We start from the raw sequence: 25,593 nt of genomic DNA on the forward strand, positions 1-25,593 counted from the left end.
GGACCACCCACTTTTTTATTTGATAGGGGGTGGGTCAACTGAGATTTACAGTTGGCAAAATGGAATCTGCCGGACCCCCCCCCCCCCCCAGGCCGAAGTAACTGACCAATCCCTAATTATTCGTGTCTTGTTCGTGTACATTTGCATGGCATTCCTGTGTTAAGCGAGTTTGTGGTAGTTGTTTCAGGCGAAATATGTGATTTTAAAAGTGATTAAACATGGTTTGGATCATAACACTCAATCACAGTCCCGGTGTTGAGTGACTGTGACTCAATGTTTGGTCGGCTCGCGTTGTATCAAGGAAGTGACGTCATACACATAGCTGGCTTTGCTTGTTTATATTTGTAGCCCCAATTTGCTTCAAACTTTGTCGATTTTAGAGGGATATTGAGTGCACTCCGCCATTTATAATTGGATTAGTAACAGGAAGTGACAAAATCTACATTATGAACCGCTATATTTAGAGAGGGTCAGTAAGACATTTTCGAACTCTCGGACTACTGTCGCCATCTTGTTTCTGTTATTGGCGTGTGTCGACATACTGGGTCCGTCTCTCGGTCTGTCTCGTTGAAGTGGTTCAGTAAATATTCATTGTTTTTGCCCTTCCCCAATTAAGGACTCAATGGATAGAAACAAAAGACCGTCGTTTCTTTTTTGGCGAGTCATTGGTGGGAACAAAAGACCGTCATTTCCCCTTTGGCTAGTCATTGTCCTCGACGTAACGTGACATCGACCTAATTTACGTTTGAAAGATTTCGTCTGCGTTGTGCCATACTGTATATCAGTGCCACATATCCTGAGAGTTAATTTTTTTCGCTTATTTTTACATCTAGAAGAATCGTCGCCTGTATTTTAATGAAGGTAAGTATTATGTGACTTTTTCAATATTCCATTTCTGTTACATATAACTGTGTTCGTGAAATGCGTATCGATCGTCATACCAGTCTCCCTGACAACTCAATGATTCGCTGAATGTACAGTAATACATGTCTGAATGACCGTCTCAGTACATGTGTAAATGCCGGATTTTTGTGATACGCTCTTATTTGCTATCGTTATGATAGTTATTAATTCGGATACTGTAGTGATTTGTTATTTTTTAAGCAGTAGATTTGAAAATAGTTTTGTATTTGGGAATAGTTTAGTACTTGAAATTTAATGTCTACATGTGACTGTCAACCAAAGTCATCACATTGTGGATTACTCAAATGCAAGGATCTCAGCATATATACATCATTTATGCCACAAAGCTGTCTTTCCAATTTTTTTGTGAATTAAGTCAAGAATGCAAATTTATATACTTATCGAATGATTCACACACTAGTATCTTATACATGTACTGTAAAATACTGTATTTTCACTTGGAATTCATTTTTGCTATTTTTGCTGAAGGAGTGATTTCGTGAAAATAAAATCCATTGAGTATACCTTTTTTTCCTGTATTGTACATTCAACCAACCGGTATCAGTGAGAAAAAAAATCCATAAAAAACACCCAAAAAGACTTTCAGTGAAAATTACAGTTTATTTTACGGTAATTGATTTTGCATGTTTCATTATAATGTTGTTGATAGTTCTATTTAGCGACCATACTGCCATATAACTTTTATATGGTGTTGTGTCCATGAATAATTATTGTAAAATTGTGATATTGATTGATGTCAACATTGTAATAATATTATTTACTTTTCTTTCTAGAATTGTGTCTGATAGTCTACATTCCCTGTATAGTAGGCTGAAATTTTCAAAAGTCATTGTTGGTAGTAGTGATGTCAGTCATGTGACCTGTTCTACACAAGACACTTCAGATATTGTGCTGGCATTGTATCTCAAGTGGAAGACCCTTGAAGAAGGGCTCAGGTTTTGACTGTGGGGTCCACCAACACCATTGAGTGTCAGTATATTCACTTACTGAATATGTCAATTCCCGGTAATTCGTTCAAACTGAATGAAGAGTCTCATCGCCTTGGCACACTTTTAAGACGGAAAAGACAAGTTGTTAAAAAAACACTGTCACAGATAAAAAATACAAAGAGGAAAGAAGAAACGCAGGAAAAGCAATGGAAATTGCACATTTTTAGTAATGACATTCTTGACATCACCAATATTGCTGATGAGCTACAAATGTGCAAGAACAACTGCACAAACACTCATGCAGCCCTTGATGGTGTTAGCAGCCAATTAGACAAAGAAAGGTCAATAAACAAAGAACTTCGACATTATATTGAGACACTGGAAGGAAATGCGCAGTGTGTTGGAAGGAAAATAACACATGTCAAAGACAAACAGAGGAAGAGAAAACTAAAAGTACTTGAAAGTAAAGCAGAAATTGCCTTATGGTTTACCAGAAGCTTTGGCCTGACTGTAAACACACTCAGCGCAACAGATGAGGATAAAGGTGAAATTATTTTCAACTTTTCAAATAACATCATTACAGACAGTAAGTCTCAACTGCCTTGCAATGAGAAAGAGATGCCTGATGTTTCCCCTGATGTAAGAATAGGCACACTTCCAGAGAATGAACAGTACGAGATATACGAGTTGCAACATCTGCTTGACAGATTTAGTATATCGAATGAAGCGTACCATGAACTGACGATGACAGTAAGTGGAAAAAACCTTCCAAGAAGCTACCTGGTAAAACAATGTAGAAAAAACCTCAATGAAGTTTGCCACCTAGAGCCTTACCTGAAGGTTATGGAGCACAAAGATCATTTAAACACATGCTCAGGAGAGAGATTGAGAAACTCTTGGAAGAAAATATGGACTTAGTAAATGATGAAATAAAGGTAGGTATTTTTTTTGTAAAGTAGAGGAGGTTTTTTGTTTTGAGGGAAAAAAATGGAAATATCATGTGATAAATATATTATTACCGCATACATTTGCACAAACTATATAGTTTGTTTCATTGTCAAAAAAGGTTAATATTTTAATAATTCTATATGAGGTATGATGGACATGATGCGGTAGTGCCAGGCTATTTGTAATCTGAGGAAAAACTGCCTAGTTACCTGGGACTGTCATCTTCTTGTGTTAATTTTATTTCATTTTTTTTATAGGTTAAAATCAGTGGAGATGGTGCCCAAATGTCACGAAGTGCAAACTATAATTTCCTATCATTTTCCATATTGAATAGAGGGAACATAGTAAAGAGTGCACAAGGTATGCATTAGATTCATACCGGTATTGTTTAGTATAAGACAGCATTGTGCAAACACCATTGAAAATCACTGAATCACCTCACAATGTTATTATATACATCATAACATGTATACCAAAAAAAAAATATAAAGACATGTGAAATTGCTTAAGATTATGCATTTTGATAAATATTGTTGGCATTATGTTCATAAATATGCTTTCACTGCTGGTATTTTAGATTACTCTAACCAGTATTCTCCAGACATCATGTCAAGCGTCATGGCTAATTTGCATAATAGTGCATCTAATTTCAATAATTTTATTTGCAAAAATCGAACAGAGCTTGACATGTATGAATAATTTATTGGGCTTAAAAGAAAAACGTGTCAAATTTAGTTATAGCCATAACTATTTGGTGGCCAGTCGATGAACAATTCAAAGTCCTTCAAGGCTGAAAATCATCGAGGCTACTCTGGTTTACTTTATTTCACAACTTGCAGAGAAAACTGATTCGCGTGAGCTCTAATGTATCTTAGCCTAGTATTTTCTTTTTGAACTAAGGTCAAATTCCATCAGTTTGTCAAAATATATGTTTTTCAGCGAATAATTTTGAAGCCTGTCACAGCACAAACAACTATGTGAATCGACGCCGGTGATTGGATTGTACGACGACCCTTCAATTAGCGTCAAATATGCTTTGTTACAACATCATTGATTGGCTGAGAGTCACCTGATCGGAGCACGAACTGGGTCACAGAACCATATTTGTCCGCATTATCAACAGGACTTTGCAAAATAACCACACCCACATTTTCAATCTTTTTTAGCGCGGAAGTTGCCAACAAATGTAAAAAAAATCGTGAATTTCATGGATTCGAATAAAATAAAGCAAGCGATTGATAAGGATGATTATTAATATTTTCCCCGATGCTCTTCGAATTTTTATTTTTTTTATTTCAAGGTAAGAAATGGCTAGTTGAAGTTGCATCGTCTTCAATGCGGTTGTTTCACCGCGAACAACTCTAGCTCTGTTTTGGGCATGGTTTAGTTTTGCGATGTAAAATAAAATATATATTAAAATAATAATACTTGATTAATTATTTGGGGTTTCAGCCCACAAATTACGGACATGATCTCCATGAATTACGGTCAATGTTTGTCTTCTCTCGGCTGATTGTCACGGTGTTGATCGACGCCCTTCCTAAACTCAGTATGGAGAAACCAATGGGGATCGACATTCCAAACAAACAATCGAAATTATCAACGAAAGACGAGATTTTTCTAGATATTTACAAACATACTGTCATGACAAACATATGTAAAATTAACAAATACACAAAGAGGTGTAATATTAGGTTTTATTTTAGGCTTAGAAATATTTTCTTTCACTCAGCCCATGCATGTAACTGCCATTTAGCTTTACGGTCCTTCAGCATCGGGGGAAAACAACAATAATTATACAAAACACATTGCGAAGACTCAACAATCAGGAAAGAAACCCCAGACAACCATGTCGTACTTGTGTTGAAATACATTTTGTATTTCACGTCAGAATATTGTTTAAAATAAAATATTCAGTTCAAGCCAAATCGAGGTCAAAGGGTCAGGTTGCGTGCATATAATTATATATAATTAAAACAAAAAGTATTTGAACTTTTGTCAGCTGTTCAACATCTATAAAAACCAGCAAGACAATTATAAGACAATGTGAACCTCGGAAATTATTCTGTTAGTCCGAATTTTAAATGCGCGCGAGCGAGTAGGTGGGCGGTGATATTTCGGGGTTTGCGCGGTCGAAAAAAAGCGGAAATTGTCCGGTTGAATTCAACAAGCGGTCGCAAAAGCGAGAGAAAAAGGTGATTGGAAAGCGGAAGCGGGCGGGAGGTTGTGCGAAAGGAGTACTGTAACTTTGCACCACTTTCTTTTAAATCGTTTTATTTTCCAAGTCAATATTCTATTTTACTAATACATTTTTTTCTAACGCAATGGTGAAGAAAAGAAAGAAAGCGTTGACAGACGAGGCAAAGAAAAATCTGCCACTCAGTGTCGCACTCTGACACAGCAATTTTCAAACATCGGCCATTTTGTTTCACCATGAAAACCGTTCTATTAGATGTCTTATCTGAGACACTTGAAGGATTAGCTTGTTTGTAAACTGTCAGCGTGTACAGTGGGACAGTAATGTTTGTCAGAGGATTATCCCTCGTTGTTCGTTTGCATAACAATGGAAAACCCGAACGTTCCTGGAGTACGGACTCAAATGCCAGCAGTTTTCTTCATTTTTCACGCTCGAGCTTGAAATTATTCATTATCTGACACTCTTTATGAGTTCTATGATATCAGTGGTTAATATGTTTGGCCATTTTTAGTGTATATTTATAATAATGCAGCAAATCTACAGTGTTTTATTAACCAAAACTGTTTTTCGCGTTTTTCTCGAGTTGAAGTTTTGATCGAGTACGACTCATTGGGACCGCCGCCAAATCAAGTGCGTTCGGACTAGGACATTCAAACTCGCAGTTATCGTTCAAAAGATAATGATGGTGCGAAATATGTCTGGGTTTTTAAAGAAAATGCTTTGTCACAGAATAATAGTCTGTTAAAGGTGCCAAGTATGAAATAATTTGGGGACAAAAAAACAAACCTGCATAGAAATCGGAATAATAGGTCTTTTGATTATCGGAGACGCATTTCAATGGACTTGATTACGGACAATGCATAACTTAAATTTCACCAGGAAATTCCGCAGTGTGCTCTCGCAATCGCGTACTTAGTCATTTTTACAAGGTTCGCAATTTTTGATGTCACGTGATAATTATGTAAACAATGTCTGTCCAGTTTGTGCGAACTTGCACCTCTATACTTAGTCTTTTGATATATATAACCTAAATTACTGTTCTGAACGAGACAACAGACAGAGAATGTTTTATTTAAAAACGTCACAAAACCTTCTCGCTACCTTAAGGTAGAGATGCAGGTTTGTGGGCCTTTGGGAGTGATTTTTTTTTTTTTTGCTTTTTATTAGCCAAACAGTCTTGGCTATAGAATTGTGAATAGTGGAACATACTCGAAAGACTATTTTATAATATAGATAACGGGTACAAACATTCTCTCTTTTGAATGCTTAGCAAGATTCAGCAAGGCTGTACATAAATAATCAAAAGAAACATGGAGAAAAAAAGTAATGACGGGATCTCCATATTATGCACTATATTTAACTTAACAAAACGATAATACATTTAAATTTGGAACTGTTACAGCTATTTTAATTATGAGCATTAGCAAACTTCTTACTGAGTGAATTGTTATGCAAATTAGCAATTATCTCAGCTTCTTTTTAGTGCACATCCCAGAACTTTAAACAAAAATAGCTCCTAGACGCTTTGACCTTTTGTTTTGAAATTTTCACAGATGATTGACAATGTGTTTATCTTCAAAACACTGTCGGGGCATTGTTTTTGGTTGAACAGTGTTACAACAATCGTACAGACAACCAGCCTGGGTCTTAATTTATACATAAACTTGAAGTAGTGAAATTTGAGCTGCTGCCATGCAAAATTGACAACTGGTAGACAGTTTTCAAGACAGCACTTTCTTCATAGTAAACAGTTCATGTACCCGGCAACCAATTTTGATAGCTTCTAAACCATGTTTCTGTTTCGTATGTTTTTTAAAATCACTTTTGACCAAAAAAAAAACACATTTTTGTGCATATTTCAAACTAGTGTCCATGAAAAAAATACTAAAAACTTTTAAAATTCATACAATAAGCTTTGTTTTGTGGACAAGGGAGGTCATCTTGGTTTCCTAATTAACAAATTAAAATGCCTGTCAGGTAAACTGCATCTCTACCTTAAAATAACACTCAATTAGCACACCACTACCAGTTTGTGATACTTTATAAATATATAGCTCTAACGAATTGTTCTTTTTGAACACATTCAGAGAGTGCTGTGAATATTTCTGTGCGAATTTAATACTAGGAAGTGGGCAATACTTTCATTTTTAAACTGGGTGTACTATAAAAGTCGTAGAGCAATTACTTCGCAATGTTAGAGTAGTGGACGAGCCGGACAATGTTTTCAAGATTTTTTTCTTTTTAGTACACACAATTCAGTTGCAATTTGTGCAGTATTTCTTCCTGCTTTTGGAATAAGAAATCTTGTAAAAATGTCTGGGCAAGTTAGGGGGTGGCCACGAATAGTTTGCGAGTACAGGAAACAATCGCAAGATATGAGAGGGGACGAGAGCTCTTCAAGGATTTGAGTAGTTGAAAGAAATCTGGGGCTGTGAAATTCTTTAGTCATGGAAAAGTTTGAAAGTTTTCAATTTCCCACTCTTTTGTCTGAATTGGTCAACTGTTTAGATTTGTAAAATGCATTTCGTCATGAAAAGATCTTTTTAACTACATGACTCGTAGGCTGAACCCGACCTTTTGGAATTGGTGAAAGCACGAGTTAGGTTTGAAGTTGAAATTATGTTCCGGCATATAATGTACATTATTAACATAAAAATACTGTCTTGTATTACACGTCACCAGGAGTTGAATTGTTTCGTGAATTCCAGTTTGACATCTTGGTTGCCACAAGAAAACGGTCGTGGGATAACGCGAAGCTGTTTTGCAGTAAACTTGGCGGTAAATTGGCTCAGCCATTCGATTTGGCCAAAAACGCCCTCTACGAAGACATGATGCGTCACGGTGGCATCGAGGGCTCGTTCTGGATAGGGTTGAACGATGTACGGAAGGAAGGTAAACTAAAATGGTCAGATAAAACTAAACCAACGTTTTACGGCGACTGGTATTCTGGGAAATCCAACAACAACGAACAGCGCTAGCGTGACTGTGTATATCTAAGGTGAGATCTATTTATATTCGATATTAGCTGGATTCTCGAATAACAAGCGCAGAGTTGATGGTCGTGCGTCAAGCATTGCATTTCCTTGCTTTGCATAGCATTGCTATTTCCTAAAATGACGTCGTAGGCTACGTTCGTCTACGTCATCATATAACGTTACATAACTGTCGTTGGGGGCGCCTTATTGAAAAGGGTGAATAGCGCAATTTCTTTTTATCTGTAATTACAAAAATGTAATTTGTGCACCATACAAGTTATTCTGGGAATTCGCATACAATATAACAACTTAAGTAGTACTCGTAATAAAATGCATAATCGTAAAAGTCGACAAATAAAGTAGATTCTAACTAGATTAATATTAACAATATTAGAAACAAGCCACTCGCTCTAAAATATATTGAGTTTCAAAAGCAGCTAGCATACCTAAGGCTTATTCCCGTGTTGAATACGTTTGATATACATGGATGCTATTTTTTTGTTTTTGAATGTGTCTGTGATCTCTGCTTTTAAGTTCCTACCGATGATGTTGGCCAGACAATAGCTTGCATTTCACATGCACCTTATTGTATGACACCTGTAGTTACCCCAATTCCAGTTGTCATACGAGTCCGCGCTCCTCTTGGCAGTGCTCACGAAGGTTAATACTTCTAGGATAAATTGTACATGATGCACTGCATAGATTATTTCCAGTTATATTTTAATAACGCCAAATAACAGTTGTACACGTTTTTTGTTTATTTTCAGGGCTGAGGAAGGAAGTTATGTACAATGGGCATTTAACCGATGTGTCATCAGAATGTTTTTCATTTGTGAAATTCCTGCAGGTAATGATTTTGTGGTAATATTATTCTGATTTGGCAACAGTTACGTTAGTCGCCGCGGTACTAGCCGTGAAATGTTAGTTATAGCGAAATTCACTGTTCTGGAAGATTTTCCCTCTCGTGCAGACTACTGTAATTGTCGTTGATTGTTCATTCTGGTCTATAGAACCCTCACAATGCGGCATTAGTCCGGCAACTATGAACAAAGTATATGGCGGGACCAACTCTACTCTAGGCAGTTGGCCGTGGCTGGTACTGGTGGAAGGAGAGAATTGTATTTGTGGCGGAGTCGTTGTTAATGAACATTGGATTCTTACTGCTGCCTACTGTGCGTAAGTAATGTGTGGCTGGGTTATTTGATTGCGCTGGTTTTTCTATCTTCGTACATCATTCCTGTGTGTAAAGATTTTTCTCTCGTAAAGTTTGAATATACGATATTTGTATAAAACGTCCCAATTCTCGTGATATATATGCCGCAGCGGCTATTGTGAGCAGTTTGTTTGAAACGTGGAAATGCGGCCGAAGTTGGAATGTTCCTGAAAAAATGCAGTGTATCAGATTCGGACATACTGTCATCTTTAGTTGGGTGTCTGCACACATTGCCCTGGGTGAGAACTACCAACTTCTCGATGTCAATTCATTAACAGGGAAAACGCGAGTCCAACAGACTTGAAGGTACGAATATGGGTTTCTTATCGCGCTCCGAATCGACATCGCACGAATACCATGCTACCGTTGACTACATCGCAGTGCATCCACTCTATGAGACGGTAATTTGGGACGATTGGGACTTTGCACTCTTGTACTTGCATGATGCTATACCTTTTAGTTTCTATATTCAACCTACTAGTATATGTCTACCTGCGCACGGAGACGACTGTTTCTTTAGTGCTGGCAAAGAATGCGTTATTGCTGGATGGGGGGGGGGGGAGTATCTCCAGGTGAGTGAATCACATGGGTCAGTCAGCAAGTAAATAAATCGCTTTATGAATATGCTGTTGTAATGATTCTTTAGGCGATTGTTGTCAGCCCTAATATGAAGACAATTTACAAAATCCATTCAATGCCAGTTTATTGTTATATAAAAATCGAGGGAATCAGATGGTACAGTCGAGGCGCAGTCCCCTGTAATGAAGCTAAGGGTGATTATTGGAAGTACAGGTCACGTGAGAAATAAGTCTTTTTCAGAACTGCAAAATTTGTATTTGTTGTTCTTGGATTTGTATTAGTGTATTCCCCTATGCGACTTTTGGAAAACAACTGAAAAATTGCAACGCCTACTGAGTGCATTTTAATGTTTGTTTTAGAAAACAAATGGGAAAATATATTTTCATAAATGTGACGCCTATAAGCGTGTAAATTTTGAAAGGCGGACACGAAGGTCACTGAAATTGAAAGATATTTTAATCCATGATGAATAATTCATTGCATACCGCTTGATATGACCTAATAAGTTTTCCCCACATACGCCTCCATCGGAAATTCAATAGCCAGGCAGTTAGAGGCTGTATCTGCATCTTCCCGTTATCTAAAGATGTTGCACCTTGACTAAAGCTTTTTCTGTCCTTGCCAAGGTGTAAGGTCCGAATATTACAATAGCGGTTTACAAAATTACAATGTGTATATAAAAGTGTGGCTAGTTTACAATTGCCATAAAGACGAGTGTTGATTTACAAAATAAACTGCCTAAATAGTGGTTCACATGGCACAAGTATTATGATTTCAGTCATAGATTCCCAAAAAATATCGTGGGATATACCACGCGATTTCCGCAGATAAAAAAAAACCTGGTTTATGCCGTTGATGGCGCTACACAAATCTCGGTTGCGTTCCGCCCCAGCCCGTAATTACCAGACCCTCGACCCGTAAGCAATCGACGACCTATTCATACACTCGCCTAATATTTCTATTTTTAATATCGCTAATGTTCTTTTATCTTGCTCGTTGTATTTGTGTCGGATACTCTCAAAGAAGCTACAGTTGACATATTAGATCAATATTTCTGTCGAAGCCGTTGCAGCGACTATTTAACAGAATCGATGGTTTGTCCTGCCCAACCCGGAAATGACGCTTGTTTTGTAAGTAGACTTTATGTACAGCAGTAATAATACTGAGAAGTTTCAAGTTGCCATGGAAATAAAATTCCATGTTAGTATATTTTTATGAACAAATTCCTGTCGTCCCGACGGTACGTTCGAAGCCTTAATTATAGGCGTAAAATGCAGACGTTGAATACTGAACACCGTATGAACAGCACTCTACGCGTGTAATATTCGCCGGCAATTAATTCCGGTGGTGTTACTCTAGTTCACATACTAACTGGGAGGTGCCGCACTTGTTGGGTACACATTTTACCCTCGGGTAGAACGACTATTTGATTTGTTCTCGTTGCACAAAATTCTTCTAATCGTAACTGATTTTATTTTTTCTGACTTTTCTGTGTATAAATTGTACAAAACAACGTGCAAAAATCTTGCGCTAAAACGCAAAAAAAACTGTCGTAATAAAAGCAATTACTAGTATTTGTAGCTTGGATTAATAACTTAACATCTTGAGTATTTAACAAGACTCGATTTTCAGCACCTCCCTGTCGACGTGATTTCATACTACCCCCTCCTTCGCGCTTCACATCGGCCGAGTAACTTTGTTAACGCATCCGTAAACCGGTGTCCAATTTTCTATATATATATAGGGAGACAATGGCGGTCCTATGATGTGTCAAATGGATGACGGATTGTGGTATTTGGCAGGACTTGCTAGCTGGGGATTTGGTTGTGCCGACCCATCGTACCCTGGCGTGTACTCGCGTATTACTGCCGGCAATCAGTGGATACAGTCGACAATGGAAACTGGTAGGTACAAATGTTGTTTTGACGACACTGACCATTTTGATACGAGCCGCTAAATTGGAGAACACTGTCAAAGCTGGAGATCGGTGGTTTTTCCGAGACTTGTTATATCGCCCCCATCAACATTTCTGCATGTTCATTTTATTGAGCAGAACCCGACAAGTTGCGTACGTTCGCTGCATTTACGTCTATCAATGTGCAAAAAGGTGTTGAATCGACTCAAATTTTCCCAGACTTGTACCCAGCTACAAAGTGTAAATAATTGTATACATGAATAGCAATTGATAATTCGTAAATATTTGGTGTTGGTCGTGGTACTGACCAATCACACACGATTCAACATGTTTGTTTCGACCATTTTAAAGGGCGGCAGTCGCCGTGCCGCGTCCTGTTCGATATGGGACTCGTAGCGACGTATACAACGCGTGTAAAATACATTGTTTATTTACATACGCTGCGCGACGACCACCGCGCTTTAACGTGTACACCCCTCCCTTAGACAGTTTTATTGTGAATTCGAAAGTAGTCGAAATTGCAATTGTAATACTATCCAAAACACTGCCAGAATCAAGATTTGGATTAATTTTTAATCGTTTTGTACGCTTAATCCGAATCTCGCTATTTGCATCGAATTCATTGAAGACAAAGTGACAACAAACGCCGCTTTGTGTTTGACTTTGACGATTTGCTTCTGTACATAAAGATCATAATTTAATCATCGACTAAACAGATCACGACTAATTATTTTTAGCCAATTTAACAAATGTTATTCTTGTACGTAGGCGTGACGTCATGTGGCACAGTCGACTCGCCCGCGGATTGTATCGTTAGTGGTAATAACGCGACAGATGGAAGTTGGCCCTGGCACGTAGCTCTCCGCATCGATGCGAGAGATTCTCCCGGTGATTATATACGTACCTGCGCTGGCGTTATCGTCGATGAGCGTTGGGTATTGACGGAAGCTCTCTGTGTGTAATTAAACAAGAATCTGCGATTGTATACTAGTACTATTAGTTGATAATAAATTTATTACATTCTTTTTTTAGAAATACTTTCTAATAGTTGACATTAAAATGTTTGTAATATGCAAATAAAATGAAAGAAAATGTTAAAATCATGATCCATATTTCTGATTTCAAATGTGTTGTATAAATATATTCGTTATATAAGATAAATGCATTTATAAATACGTTTATTTAGGTGTAGAAAGTGAAATGAGATTGTGTACTTTTTTTGTCACAAAATAATTTAAGGGCAACTCTTGGGCGACGACGTCCCCTTGCTTCTACAACGTCCCCTTGCTTCTCTGCCAAGATCAATTGAATTCACAATCTCTGCTTAAGTGCACGAGAAGCAAATACCGCAGTACAGATAAGGACTTTATTTTGAGAAGGCTGCCATCGAAGGGAGCGACATATTGGAAAGGTGTACTGTAGTAAAAGTACTTGTTATTCTGCGCAGTCTCTACTTTATCCTAATATAAACCCCAGTAATTGTCTGTGAATTGTTTCAATGTCCACTCGTAGGTACAATAACACTTCATGGGAGGTACTAGAAAGCGATCGCATACACATGCGCATGGGCACGGTTACTTTAAGTGAAACCTCGCCAAATGAGTTTTCAACATTTGTGGATGAAGTGTACATTCACCCGAACTATAACTACGACACATCTGATTGGGACTTAGCACTGCTTTACGTGGCTACCCCGCTGCCAGTCGATGCATACATCAATCCAGTCTGCTTACCGTCAACTGGCTACGATTATTTTTTTCCACGAAGACGAAGAATGTGTTATAACCCGATGGGGGCAATTGTACGAAGATCGTAGGTAAATTTTAGTGTCTTATTTGTTGAAATCATGCTGTTTTTAGCCCCATGAATCGAAATAAATTATTGATCATGCTAATGGCTACTAAAACTATCGTATTTGTCTTAGATGTGCAGCCAGCGAGTAAGCCCTTACAAGCCTTTCGAATTGTAGTTTGCTTGTTTCATTTGCGCCAAAAATCACTTAACGCCGCGCGGTCGGCAGCGCTGAGACCTCTGATCGAGTTGTAGATGCATCTTGACAATCACTGGGCCATTTTATACATAGTTGAAGGAAAATTCAAACTGAGCAAATGCTTAAACGTTTCTGACGAAAACAAAGTCAAAGCTTGCAGTTTCGGGGCAAATTAAAGATCCGATGAACAAGTTTGTCCGAGTATAACTCAATATCACAAAAGATTGCCGCATTTGTCTGTTAACTGCGCGCATAAATTTGTGATGTAAATGGAAGGGATGGATCAAGCAGAAATAGTGATCGAACTATTCATGATCACTTTCTATCAAAGAAAAAAAAGGACAAGTGTAGGACTGTCCCCCTCCCTCCCTCCTTCCCGTGGAAACAAATATCCCCTAGATTAATATTGACTACCCTATGATCTGCTATTTTAATAAAACATAAATTAATACGTATATGCATAATTTGTTTTTCATTAGTTGATCATGCAGATATTCTGCAGCAAGCTTCTGTGTACGTACACGGCAGTGCGTACTGTCGTTCCATCTATGGAGATATCTTCACACCATACATGTTGTGTGCAATTGACAATGGAGAGGCAGGAACATGTTACGTAAGTCTAATGATCAATACTTTTTTTCGCGAGGAGTTCATTATGGATTACATTTTTATTTTCGTTAATAGCTGAATTTGAAAGGCAGGAATACTTGTATATCCCCTGCGGTAATTCAGTGCTTGCATCTTTCAATCCCAAACTTAATTCTCTTCTGTTAGCATTCGTAACTCTTATACATAATTGTTCATACTTCAAATTTGCTACACATTCTGAAAGTTAAATGTTTTATTTAGTGCTGGTGTGCAGTTTCCCCAATATTCGGACATTCTCGACTCGTGCAGGACATTGTATTGTCCATTTGGCGATTGCTGATTCAAACAAAGTGCAATTTAATTACCTTTTTTTAAATGTGTTGGCCAACAAAGCTACTTCTGGGTTGACGTCACTAAAAATGCAGGGGAGTAAACATAAAGTTTCCAGCCAGCCTAATGCAGCTAACCACAAATGAAGAACCAAAACTGGTGGAATGAGTCGTAACATTTAAATTTGCTTCTAGGGTGACGCTGGGGGACCACTGGTGTGCCAGAAAGCTGACGGGCGATGGTATTTAGCAGGAATTACAACTTGGTTAATAATAGGTGATTTTCCGTACAATTGCGAGATCTCGCGAGATGCATGAAAGACGCGCGTCGAACGTCTGCCGCAAAAATCGAACGATTTGATTTTGATCTCGAATTTCCTTATTTCGTAGCTCACACCGACCGGCCGATCTTCGACAGAAGAATATTGCTTCCGAATACCCTTACTTAATCGAAATTGCCTATCATCAAATGTGGACAGCACATTATTAAGCATGGAAATGTCCCCAAAATACTTTCGCGTTTGTCGAATCCCACGCGATGTTTGACGCCACTACGACGCTATGACCTTTGTTTGTCCTGTTTTTATGTTCGATTTCACGCATAACGCGTGATTCTCGCAGTGAACGGAAAATGGTCTATTGCGAAATGTGCTGAACCAGGTGGACCATCGGGATTTGCGAGTGTGGCAGCTGCGCATGCATGGATAGAAAACGTCATTTTGAACAGGTATGTTATTTTAAGCTCGAGTTGATGCTAATTATCAGAACCGTTGGCAATTAGTAACCAAAAATGCACCTCATACATAGATTTCTTGAGCAGCCCTAAAATTTCCCAATTTTTCTGCACAATTCTCATTTTCCTCGCTCGTCGGGTGAGGCTGGTTTTGTAGTATTTTGAAGGATATTGCTGGCCCGAATTGCTGATTTTGTACAAAGAACGCAAGAGCTTGCACGCACATAAATTTAGTTTCGATAAAATTTAAGGCTTGACTTTTTTTGAAAAATCGCCCGAAAATGTAACAAAATATTTGTATGGTGTAGATTTGTTTCTTTTTAACGTCATAAAACAAATTTAGTACAAAATCCTAATTTACGCTCAATGCCAGTACATATTGGGTTGAAGATGCAAGTTTATGTTAGTTATCCAAAATAACTGGTTGATGAGAAATGTAGTTTCGTATTGTCTTTCAATTTAATGTCTTGCTTGAATATATCAATTGCGTTGATCTACCTTCTATGTTATATCAAAGGTAATTTGTAATGGCTATCAAAGTTTATAATCCTTTCTCGTCTTTCAGGGTCTAACACGCGTGACTGCACTGCGCGACCAGCTTTCGTGTCAACTGTTATTGTTTAATTCGAGTATGTCGATCCTTTTAGTGCAATAAAATGAATTATAAATTGAGGTGAGTAATGTACTTCACTGTTCAGTTGAAATGAGTGTCTCGGTATAACGCTAAATGTTAACGTAACCCTTTTCAGAGTGCAACTTTACGAATCGACCCCTTTCAATGCGGTTACATGATCACTCCGCTTTACTACATTTTAATGTAAATTATAAAATGTAATGCATTTGTTAAGATATTGAACGGCACGTGCATCGGTGGCCTAGTTTATTACTCGTGGTGCTTTATTTAGCTAAAGGTAGTCAGACAGGAAAATCTGCGATAAGTTTTGCTCACTGTATGGCTTATTTTTTTAATCTGCCCGAAAAATATGTATGCAACTCCCATTAAAATGGCGATTTTTGTTATGGTGTTCACAATTGCTTTCTATGCTAAATTTTATAACTGAACACTTTGTTCAGATATGTAGGACAAATGACGTGTGATGAGATGTGTACCTCATTGGGCAAACTTCTGAATAATTCCAAATAGTAAAATTTGTGCACGCTTCTCACAATCGTTTCTCAATAGGTGAAAAAGATTCGAGTTGTGTTCAAAATAATCGTGCTACTTTAATTACGGGTTGATGGCATTGGGCTACGGACAATGAAAAGAAACTGTCCGAAATGCGACTTGAAGGGTAGTAGAAATATCAACGCTGGTCGTTATGGCGAGATATTTCCCTCAAAATGTTGCTAACCTAATACACGCAGTTTACTATGAATGCGTATTGTTAAATCAATTTATAACAGATCAGTAATGCATTTTATACACAATGGGACGTTCCCTCTTGTGTTTAGTTAGTAACGTTTCCCGGCAGTTGATTAATTTCAGATTGGAACTGTCCAATGAATATACGGTAAATGGACAACGTTGATGTTGATGTCGTACCTAGCTCGTACTTGGGATTTTATATACATTTATAAAGATCAGTAACTTGGTTTCTGGAAATGCAATTTCTATTTAGATTCCAGGCGAATGGACAATGGGTACTGCAGAGCCCTAGATAGGGGAGATTTCCAAAATTATTTCTCGTCTCGGCAATGTGCAACCTTCCATGGTCGTACCACCCGTGTATAAAGTGTGTGACAACTTCTGAAGTTTCCCAGGAACGGCGACGAGTTGGCAGTACTTTTTCACCAACTCCCTCTGTACATGACCATTCACAAGGGTATGGGCGGTGCTTCGTATTTCAGTTTTCTTTGTGCTTTGTGTAGGCATTTAATACGTGTTTCGAACAAGTCGATTTTCACTTTCTCAAGCGTCTGGCATTGCCAGAATATATTAGGTGGATTTTCGGACAAATCTGTACAAGATTTGGTCTGCTAGCTAGCGAAAGAATTGTGAAATGTCTCGTAGCATTCAATAATTCCAGTCGGTTTCACATTTATGTCCCATGAAGGGAAAACATTTCCATAGTTTTCGGTTAACCAAAATAGCTAATGCAATTAAAATAAAAAATTGTACTTTTTTTAGTTGTGCCAGATTTTTTATTGCAATTATCCCCTCATTTGCTAATTGGTTTGTGATCAGCAGACTTAACTAATTATGAGAAATTCCATCCAATTTTGGCGTGGTTTTTATGTGTCTAATATTTCGAAGCTTCCAGAAATGCAAAGAGATAAGTTTTGTATATGCAACAATCTAGAAGTCTTTGTATGAATCGGACAATATAATTAGCTGACTCAATCAACAAAGATTGATCGGAGTTCAGTTAAATACACGCACTTTGCTTGTACGAGTCATTTTGCCCGGCCTTGTTGAGTAGTTTTATACTAGGAATTCTAGTCACTATATAGGGAAGTGCGCCCTCGCATCGAGAAATACTGTAAAACGTATTGAAATGGCTACATGCCCTTTTAGCGAATTTGACTAGATACATGCACGAATTAACAATCATAATTTAGCTAAAATTCCAACAATATCATTACGAGAATATACTTTATTCTAAATTAGCGATCTTTTGAAATAGCGAAATTACAAGTTGGCTAAAATGACATGCTAGCTAAAGAAAAAAAAAGATGCGTTTTACAATACTTTCACGTATTACACCTGACCCAGAGAGTGAGATTTTCATTAAAATAAAACTAATCTTTCTAAATTGCGTCGTGGAAAACTTCTACTAAATTTCACCTATAAGGTATTTGATTAAATCTTAGTTAACTTGTCTACTGGATACGGATTTTGCTGCCATCGGTCGTACGGCTATCACTCCCCTATCTAGTCCATATAGACTAATGGGAAGACTTTGTACGAAATTGTTGTGTGCAGCTGCGCTAAAATTGGACAGGTTAACTACAATATATCAAGTTTACTATTCTGGAAAAGGTTGTGCCATGATAACCGTAAGCCACGTTCACTCGCCCACGTTTAACTTCATTGTTTCGACCGGACAAAAAACATCACTTTAAATTCGTGACTTGGTTCATTCTGCAAATTGTTCTTGCCAAACTAGTTCGTTTCAACATCGAGCACACAATATTTAGATGGTGAGAAAAACAGTTCACCGAAGTCGCGGAGGGGTTGTTTAGATATTGTCTGGGGATACATCACTAAAAAGGTGGCAAGGAAGCAATGCGGCGGTACTTGAATATTATGCGACACGTATTGATAATCGCACTTCAGAGATGTAACTGCCACACTAGTGGTATTGTAAACGATTCTTTGGTCTCGTGACCGTGATTTGTACAATGACAGAGAAATACCCTCCCAACTTCGCTCCTTCACATGAACACTAGCTTATTCTAGAGCTGTGCGTATCCCGCAACTGTTCTTCAAACTTCTTCATTTAAATAAATATTGCAACAAACTGCCTCGTGTAGAATGGGTTGTCAATACCAAAGTCGTGATTCGAACAGAGTTTTGTCAACTTTTTCAATAGATGAACAACTTTGGTTTGCTTCGCTTAACTACGTTAATAAGTATGGAAATTACTAATCTACATATCCACGACACAAAGTACAAAAAAGTAGTTGCAAATGTGCATATGGGGTAAAACGTAGACTACAAAATCCAGACAGCGTGAGAGTTGCAGAACTAAACAGTCGCCTGGTGAAGATTGATATAAAGGATGCTGCTCATCTGAGTTGGAAAAACGGAAAGTGTGATGTAAAGTTAGTAGATGCACAGTCCCCCCACATCCGGTTAAGAAACGCTCAGTTCCATTGTCACAATCACAGGGGCTCGTCGACTGACCGCGAAAGCCCCAAGGCGAGAACGAAGTTCGAGAAAAAAAGGACACTCTACTACCAGAGTGACGCCGTAGTTTCACAATTATTCGAATTTATACTGTAATCAATCATTTATCATTTAAACAACACACAAACTGAATACAGTTAAGTGCTAATCTCTTCTATTCGATATGTCTTTATTTGCATAATCCCCAAGATCTACCAGCTAAAATGCGATATAAGGTCAGAAGCGGTCGATACATTATTGAGACAGAAATTGAAATAAAATCAATTGGTCGCAAAGTCTGATGCTGAACCAATAATTACATCTCTGACCTACGGAAACTATATGGAGCAATGAGGAATTCAGTATTGGTGTTAAATGTGTTTTTGGGAGTAATGGGTGCAAGTATATACTGTCCCATGTATCTATAGGAATTAATTTTTCTGGATTCTTTCATGTGAAATACACCAGTATGTCGTTCTAGCATAAAATTATACGCTTTATATTTGTGTAAACACGTAATATTCTGCACGTTGTTTGTGTCGTCGGAGATTCGAATTTTGCATGTCATTTTGTCTTTGAAAGTATTAACTACATGTTATTTCCAGCTTCGTACCAAATAAGACTGGCATATTTTTCAATCTGATTAAAGTATGATGCATTGTACGGCGTGTATTTCATTTTATATATTTATTTTACTTTTACTATTTTCTTTAATTATTTTGTAATTTTTATGTTTTTTGTTACGTGCTTGTGATTTGGTATATTTTTGACTATCGCCACACACATACAGACCGAAAACCGTTATTTTTTTTCCAGTAGCTTGCCCTTGAGACGGGTGATGTTTTGTTGATGATCGGGCCAAAATCGTCTACGGTATTGAAGCCATAGCTGTAAATATTCATCAAAATGTATCAACATATATGTTGTGCATTGTACAATAACTCTTTATTAAAGTAATTGAGCTGATTTGGACTGGAATAAAATATTTTTTATTTGGAACACTTCGCAATTGATCAGGAAATATTTTTTGCTCCGATATTCTGCGTCGATTCGGTAAGTTTGCATTGTTTACTATTGCTGTTTACAGTGTTCTAATCATTAGGATTTACTTATTTTTTGCTTCTATTCTAGATAATTATGTTCAGTGTTTGGTGTAAAGTTGAAGCGATGACTTGGCTGGCGAAGATGCATCAGGAAGTGTACACATTTGTTGAAAATGAAAAAATTGTAAAATGCTGTGGAATCTCTTTTGTAAATAATATTCTGGTAATTTTTTAATGGTTTATTCAAATGAGCAAAATATAATTAACAGGAAGATTGTCCGCAACCGACAGCCTACTTACGCGAGATTTGAGCTAGATTTACATAGGCATTGGGTCAGATCCTTCTCGGCTTTCGCAATTGCCAAAACTTCAAAAAATAAATACTAGATCAATATTAAAAAAAAAATAAACAAAAAATCAAGCCAAAACTAGGATCTTATTTTAATCAGATTGGCATATTTCTGTGACCTACCAGGTGAACACGAAAAACAATGATATTTCTTCACAAACGTTAATACAATTTTGCTATGATGTCCGAACATAATTATGCCCTCCTTTTCCCCACTACCTACATTCACAGTCACGCCAATTGTATAATAAGCATTCACTTCCGGCAAAATATTTGTATGCTTCTGAAGTTAATACTGTTTTGTCAACGTCAGATTTTATTTAGTGATTTAGGTCTACTCACTGACAAAACATTCAGAAGCATCGACTCTCAAGGTTATACTCAGCAGCATTCCATCACCAATACAATACTGAATCTTTTCTTTTATTTGAAATCGATTATGGTAGCTTGATGCTACGAGGATGTAGCCTGTATATTCCCATATAATAATGTGGAACTGCGTGTTTATGGCAAATGAAATATAGAATATTGATATGGAAAAATGTTGAATATTTAGTTGTAAATGAAACTTTTTTTTGTAAACTATATCTATACTGTTAAACCTTAAGTTTGTATCATATGATTTTCGCATCTCAAACGGACCAAACCACTTTTCTATATTGGTGACTGAAAATCAGTAAATTCAGATAGTGTCAAAAACTTGTATAATAGCGTGACAACAATATTATAGGACCATCGAATGTCATTTTCAAATTGCCCGCCATGAGCCTGAAGTTGATGAATAAAACACTCGACATGTATTGTAATGTGTATAAATAAATGAATTGTTCAATCACACAAAAACACGATAACTAATAAAATATAATTCACATTGGACGAAATTGTTGAACAAATTCTCATACTGATATAATGAAAAAGGAAAATTAAATGGGAATTCTCAAACATTTTACATTATTAAATGCCGTAAAAAACATACAACTGTTTTCAAAAGACCCAGTTCCGAAAAACAACACGACAGGCTTTTTGATGCCCTTTTTGCGGACATATTATACTGTCGCCATTGATGGCGCACTTCGCATATCTTAAACTAGCATTCTTGTCGTTTTCTACATTTGGCTTATATTGATTTATACAGCCTTAATTTAACTATAGCTACGTTTTTATAGTTAAAAGAATATTAAATACACTCTGCAAAACCATGCTCTCATTCTGACACAGATCTTAGTATACGAGTACGTGTACGTCCAAAAATACGATGGCATACTATATGGGTGGAACGTACCACCCAAAATCGCTATGGATTTGTATAAAACAAATTATATTGACATTCGAATTCACTGAATACGTATTCAATACTCTCTCGCCCTTTAATATCAATGCGCTGCAGTCGTCGCTACACGTCGTTGTGCGAGTTTTACAATGCTGGCACATATAATATACTGTCACATGCCAGACACGTGGATTTTTATGTGAAAAACAAATCGAAAATGAATCGTACATCAAAGTTCACAGAACGTGACAATGCCAGATGGAGTAACCGTTTGCGGGCAGCTAGGCTGTCACATTCGGGTAAATTCGTTACGTACCGTTAGTATTCACCGTACATGATCTAATAAATAGTAGAAACATTCGGGGCGATATGCATGGTACGTTTTGTGTCATATTATATCCAAGCTGCGCAAAAGCGAAATCTAATATACGTAATGGCGATAGAAGTGAACAAGCATTTTTACGTAGAGAACTCGCATGTGGAGCGTACATACATAGCATGTCGTTTGTAGGAAATGTGACTACCGTTGAGCTAATGAAGTCATGGCATTTGTGATTTTTGTTCGCATATGGCAGTTGAATGCTAATATGCATTGTAATACAATGGCTCTTTTTGTGAACAACTGCCGGTGATTGGCAATGCTGTGAAATATCGAAATGTCGGTATTTGTGAATGACTAATGGGAGTAGATTGTATGTTTTCAAGGGAAATCCACGAAAACAATGAAACTGATAATAACTATTTCCGATACTGCTATGTACTTTATATACAGGATATAACTTTTTTAACAGGATGTATTTTATATTAAGATTGTTTCTATATGTTTCATTATTAACGTTTTATTATTATTCATTGTTAATAACTTTTAATATGACAATTCTGGCTATGAAACCAGAAACCAATAATAAGGTCAACGGAAATGTCTATGATTAACCTAATGTTGCAAGTTCGATGTGTGATCACTGTGTGATTGGCCCGTGCCAATTTAGAGGGCAGAATTTATGTCAGAGTCCTCCAAATGGTTAACGTTTTGTGCTTTCGGTGATCGTTGAATAAAAAGTTGGAGTTTGCGTTGGTTTGGTGGTGATTTTGAGCACTTGACTGAACCTGTCATGTAGAATGAATTTATGGGAGTAAACAAACTTATATCTCCGAGAAACTTCATCAGTGTTGACAAATGAATACTTTGTTCCCGAGTGACCTACATGGAGACAGAGACGAATTTAAACGTTACATATTCACGATGTGGTCTGCGATCATTCATTCCGTAAACGTTTTCACATGATCCACCAAAAAAATGTCCAAAAGCTGCAGTAAACCTGGTGATTCCAGTGAACCCACTGGTAAATAAGCAAGAATACTTGATATGCTGGAATAATAAAAACATCTCAGTCACATGACAGGTACAGTTAACACTGTATAGAAACACCATACTTGTTTGGTGTAATTATCAACTAATCCAACATTAGACCACAGGTTAGCTTTGCTCCATTGATGATTAGGATCATCAGTAAGATTAAACTACAATGACGAGTCATCAGTGATCTAAATTCATAACCAGTCTTATAGCGATCTAATCGTCTTTGACGATGTACAAACATCTTATTCAGTTGATCATCATACTATGCTACTTAAAAACAATGCAGGTCAAATAAAAGGGCGAATATTCACAAGACATGGATTTATTACTTTATTCAATTTGTTCAACGAGATGTAATTCAAATCGCCTACAAGATGGAGGATTCAAATATGACTTCGAAGTATTTACTACTGGTATCTTCTCTCCAAATATTGCTTTATTGCCCATGCCACATTTCTCTCTTGGAATAACAAATTATGTCATAATATTTTATTTTGAAGGATCCAGTTTTTCAACAAAATTCGGAAGAGAAGCTGTTACAACCTTGTACAAAGTTAAAATATCATAAAGCAAAAATTAGTTTTACCAAATGCAGATAGCATATTGTAATCCCAGTAGCTGGTAGAATGAAATAAAATAAAATTATATAGTGGACATAGATGCAATTTTTTACGAACCAAAACAACACATTTGATAAAATCGTTCGGAAATCGGCTTCCAATATGTATAGTTCATAAAAACATATGGTTGTATTTATCAAGGTTGACAATGACACGGTCGTGAAGTGACGTCACACAATGACGTCAACTAATAACATTCAAGTCCATAAATCAATGCCAATGCTTGAAAGGGGAAATGTTGGAAATGGTTTTTTTTTTTATTTCTTAACCAGAGAATTTTCAATAATTCGTGTAATTGAAATCCTTGATTTTGCCGATTTATATAGAATGTATTTATTAGCTTCCTCCGTTTTCTTTTTGACTCCCATGTGCGAAGCACAAAATGGGAGTCTTTGCAGTTAGTGTGTCTGTATGTGTGTATGTGTGTATGTGTGTATGTGTGTATGTGTGTATGTGTGTATGTGTGTCCGACTGTTCCACTGCTATCTCAAGAACCATACATTGGTTTTTGATGAAACTTGGTGCATAGATGCTCTGGGCCAATGCGCAGATTTGATTAGGTTTTGGTAAAAATCCATGCTCGTTAATTACCTAATTTGCACGATAATTAGCTAATTTTTAGCTGTTCTATGACTGTTCCACTGATATCTAAAGAACCACTCATTGGATTTTGATGAAACTTGGTACATAGATGCTCTGAACATATGCGCAGATTTGATTAATTTTTGGTAAAAATCTGTGCATATTAATTACCTAATTTGCATGATAATTAGCTATTTTTTAGTGGTTCCATGACTGTTCCACTGATATCTAAACAACCACTCATTGGATTTTGATGAAACTTGGTACATAGATGCTCTGAACTAATGCTAGGTTTTGATTAGTTTTTGGTAATAATCCGTGGATACTAATTACCTAATTTGCATAATGATTAGTCAATTTTCGGTTTTTCCACTGATATCTCAAGTACTAATCATCACATTTCAATGAAACTTGGTACATAGATGTCATACGACACTGCACAGACCTGATAGTTTTTATGGTAATATCAGTACATATTAATTACCTAATTTGCATAATTAATTAATTTTCAGCATTTGATATAAGTAGTTAGCATTACATTTCAATGAAACTTGGTACTTACATACTCAAGGACTATGCAGAGATTGATTGTTTTCGATAAATATTTGTGCATATTAATCACCTAATTTGCATAATTAGTTAATTTTCAGCTTTTCCACGGTTATCTCAAGTACTAATCATCGCATTTCAATGAAACTTGGTACATAGATCCTTTAGGACTATGCAGAGACCTGATTAGTTTTAGGGTAAATAATTGTGCATATTAATTACCTAATTTGCATAATTAATTTTCAGCTTTTCTACTGATATCTAAAGTACTAATCATCATATTTCAATGAATCTAGAATTATGCAGACCCAATTAGTTTCCGGTAAATATTTGTGCATATTAATCACCTAATTTGCATAATTAACCAACTTTCACACTGATATCTCAGGTACTATACATCACATATCAATGAATGTACATGGATGCTGTAGGACAATAGACAGACCTGAATAATTGTGGGTTAAAATCTGTACATATTAATTACCTAATTTGCATAATTAACCAATTTTAATCTTTCACACTGATATCTAAAGTACCGTAAAAACTCCAAAATTTCGACTGGTTTTAAATAATTTGTGTTAGAAATGTGACGTGTTTTTAGAGTCAAAATTAAGGTGCATTTTCGGACGGTCGAATTTTTCAGAATAGAAATCAGCAAAAAAAAAATGGGG

At 36.8% G+C, this 25,593-nt stretch overlaps 1 protein-coding gene across 1 annotated transcript; it reads left to right on the plus strand.

Moving 5' to 3' along the window:
* The first annotated feature begins 309 nt into the window (after positions 1-309).
* Positions 310-22,970, plus strand: LOC144353838 (transmembrane protease serine 9-like). The gene is made up of 16 exons (XM_078010112.2): positions 310-861; positions 1,698-2,788; positions 3,059-3,161; positions 7,681-7,975; positions 8,592-8,633; positions 8,741-8,834; positions 9,053-9,149; positions 10,789-10,895; positions 11,510-11,669; positions 12,449-12,638; positions 13,193-13,492; positions 13,540-13,619; positions 14,150-14,283; positions 14,783-15,314; positions 15,886-15,993; positions 20,281-22,970. The coding sequence occupies exons 2-14, from the start codon at positions 2,723-2,725 to the stop codon at positions 14,903-14,905; spliced, it is 1,791 nt and encodes a 596-aa protein (XP_077866238.2). The 5' UTR covers positions 310-861; positions 1,698-2,722; the 3' UTR covers positions 14,906-15,314; positions 15,886-15,993; positions 20,281-22,970.
* The last annotated feature ends 2,623 nt before the right edge of the window (positions 22,971-25,593 follow it).

This window comes from Saccoglossus kowalevskii, chromosome 12 (assembly GCF_978046115.1).
Source record: "Saccoglossus kowalevskii chromosome 12, keSacKowa6.1, whole genome shotgun sequence".
Classification (NCBI taxonomy): domain Eukaryota; kingdom Metazoa; phylum Hemichordata; class Enteropneusta; family Harrimaniidae; genus Saccoglossus; species Saccoglossus kowalevskii.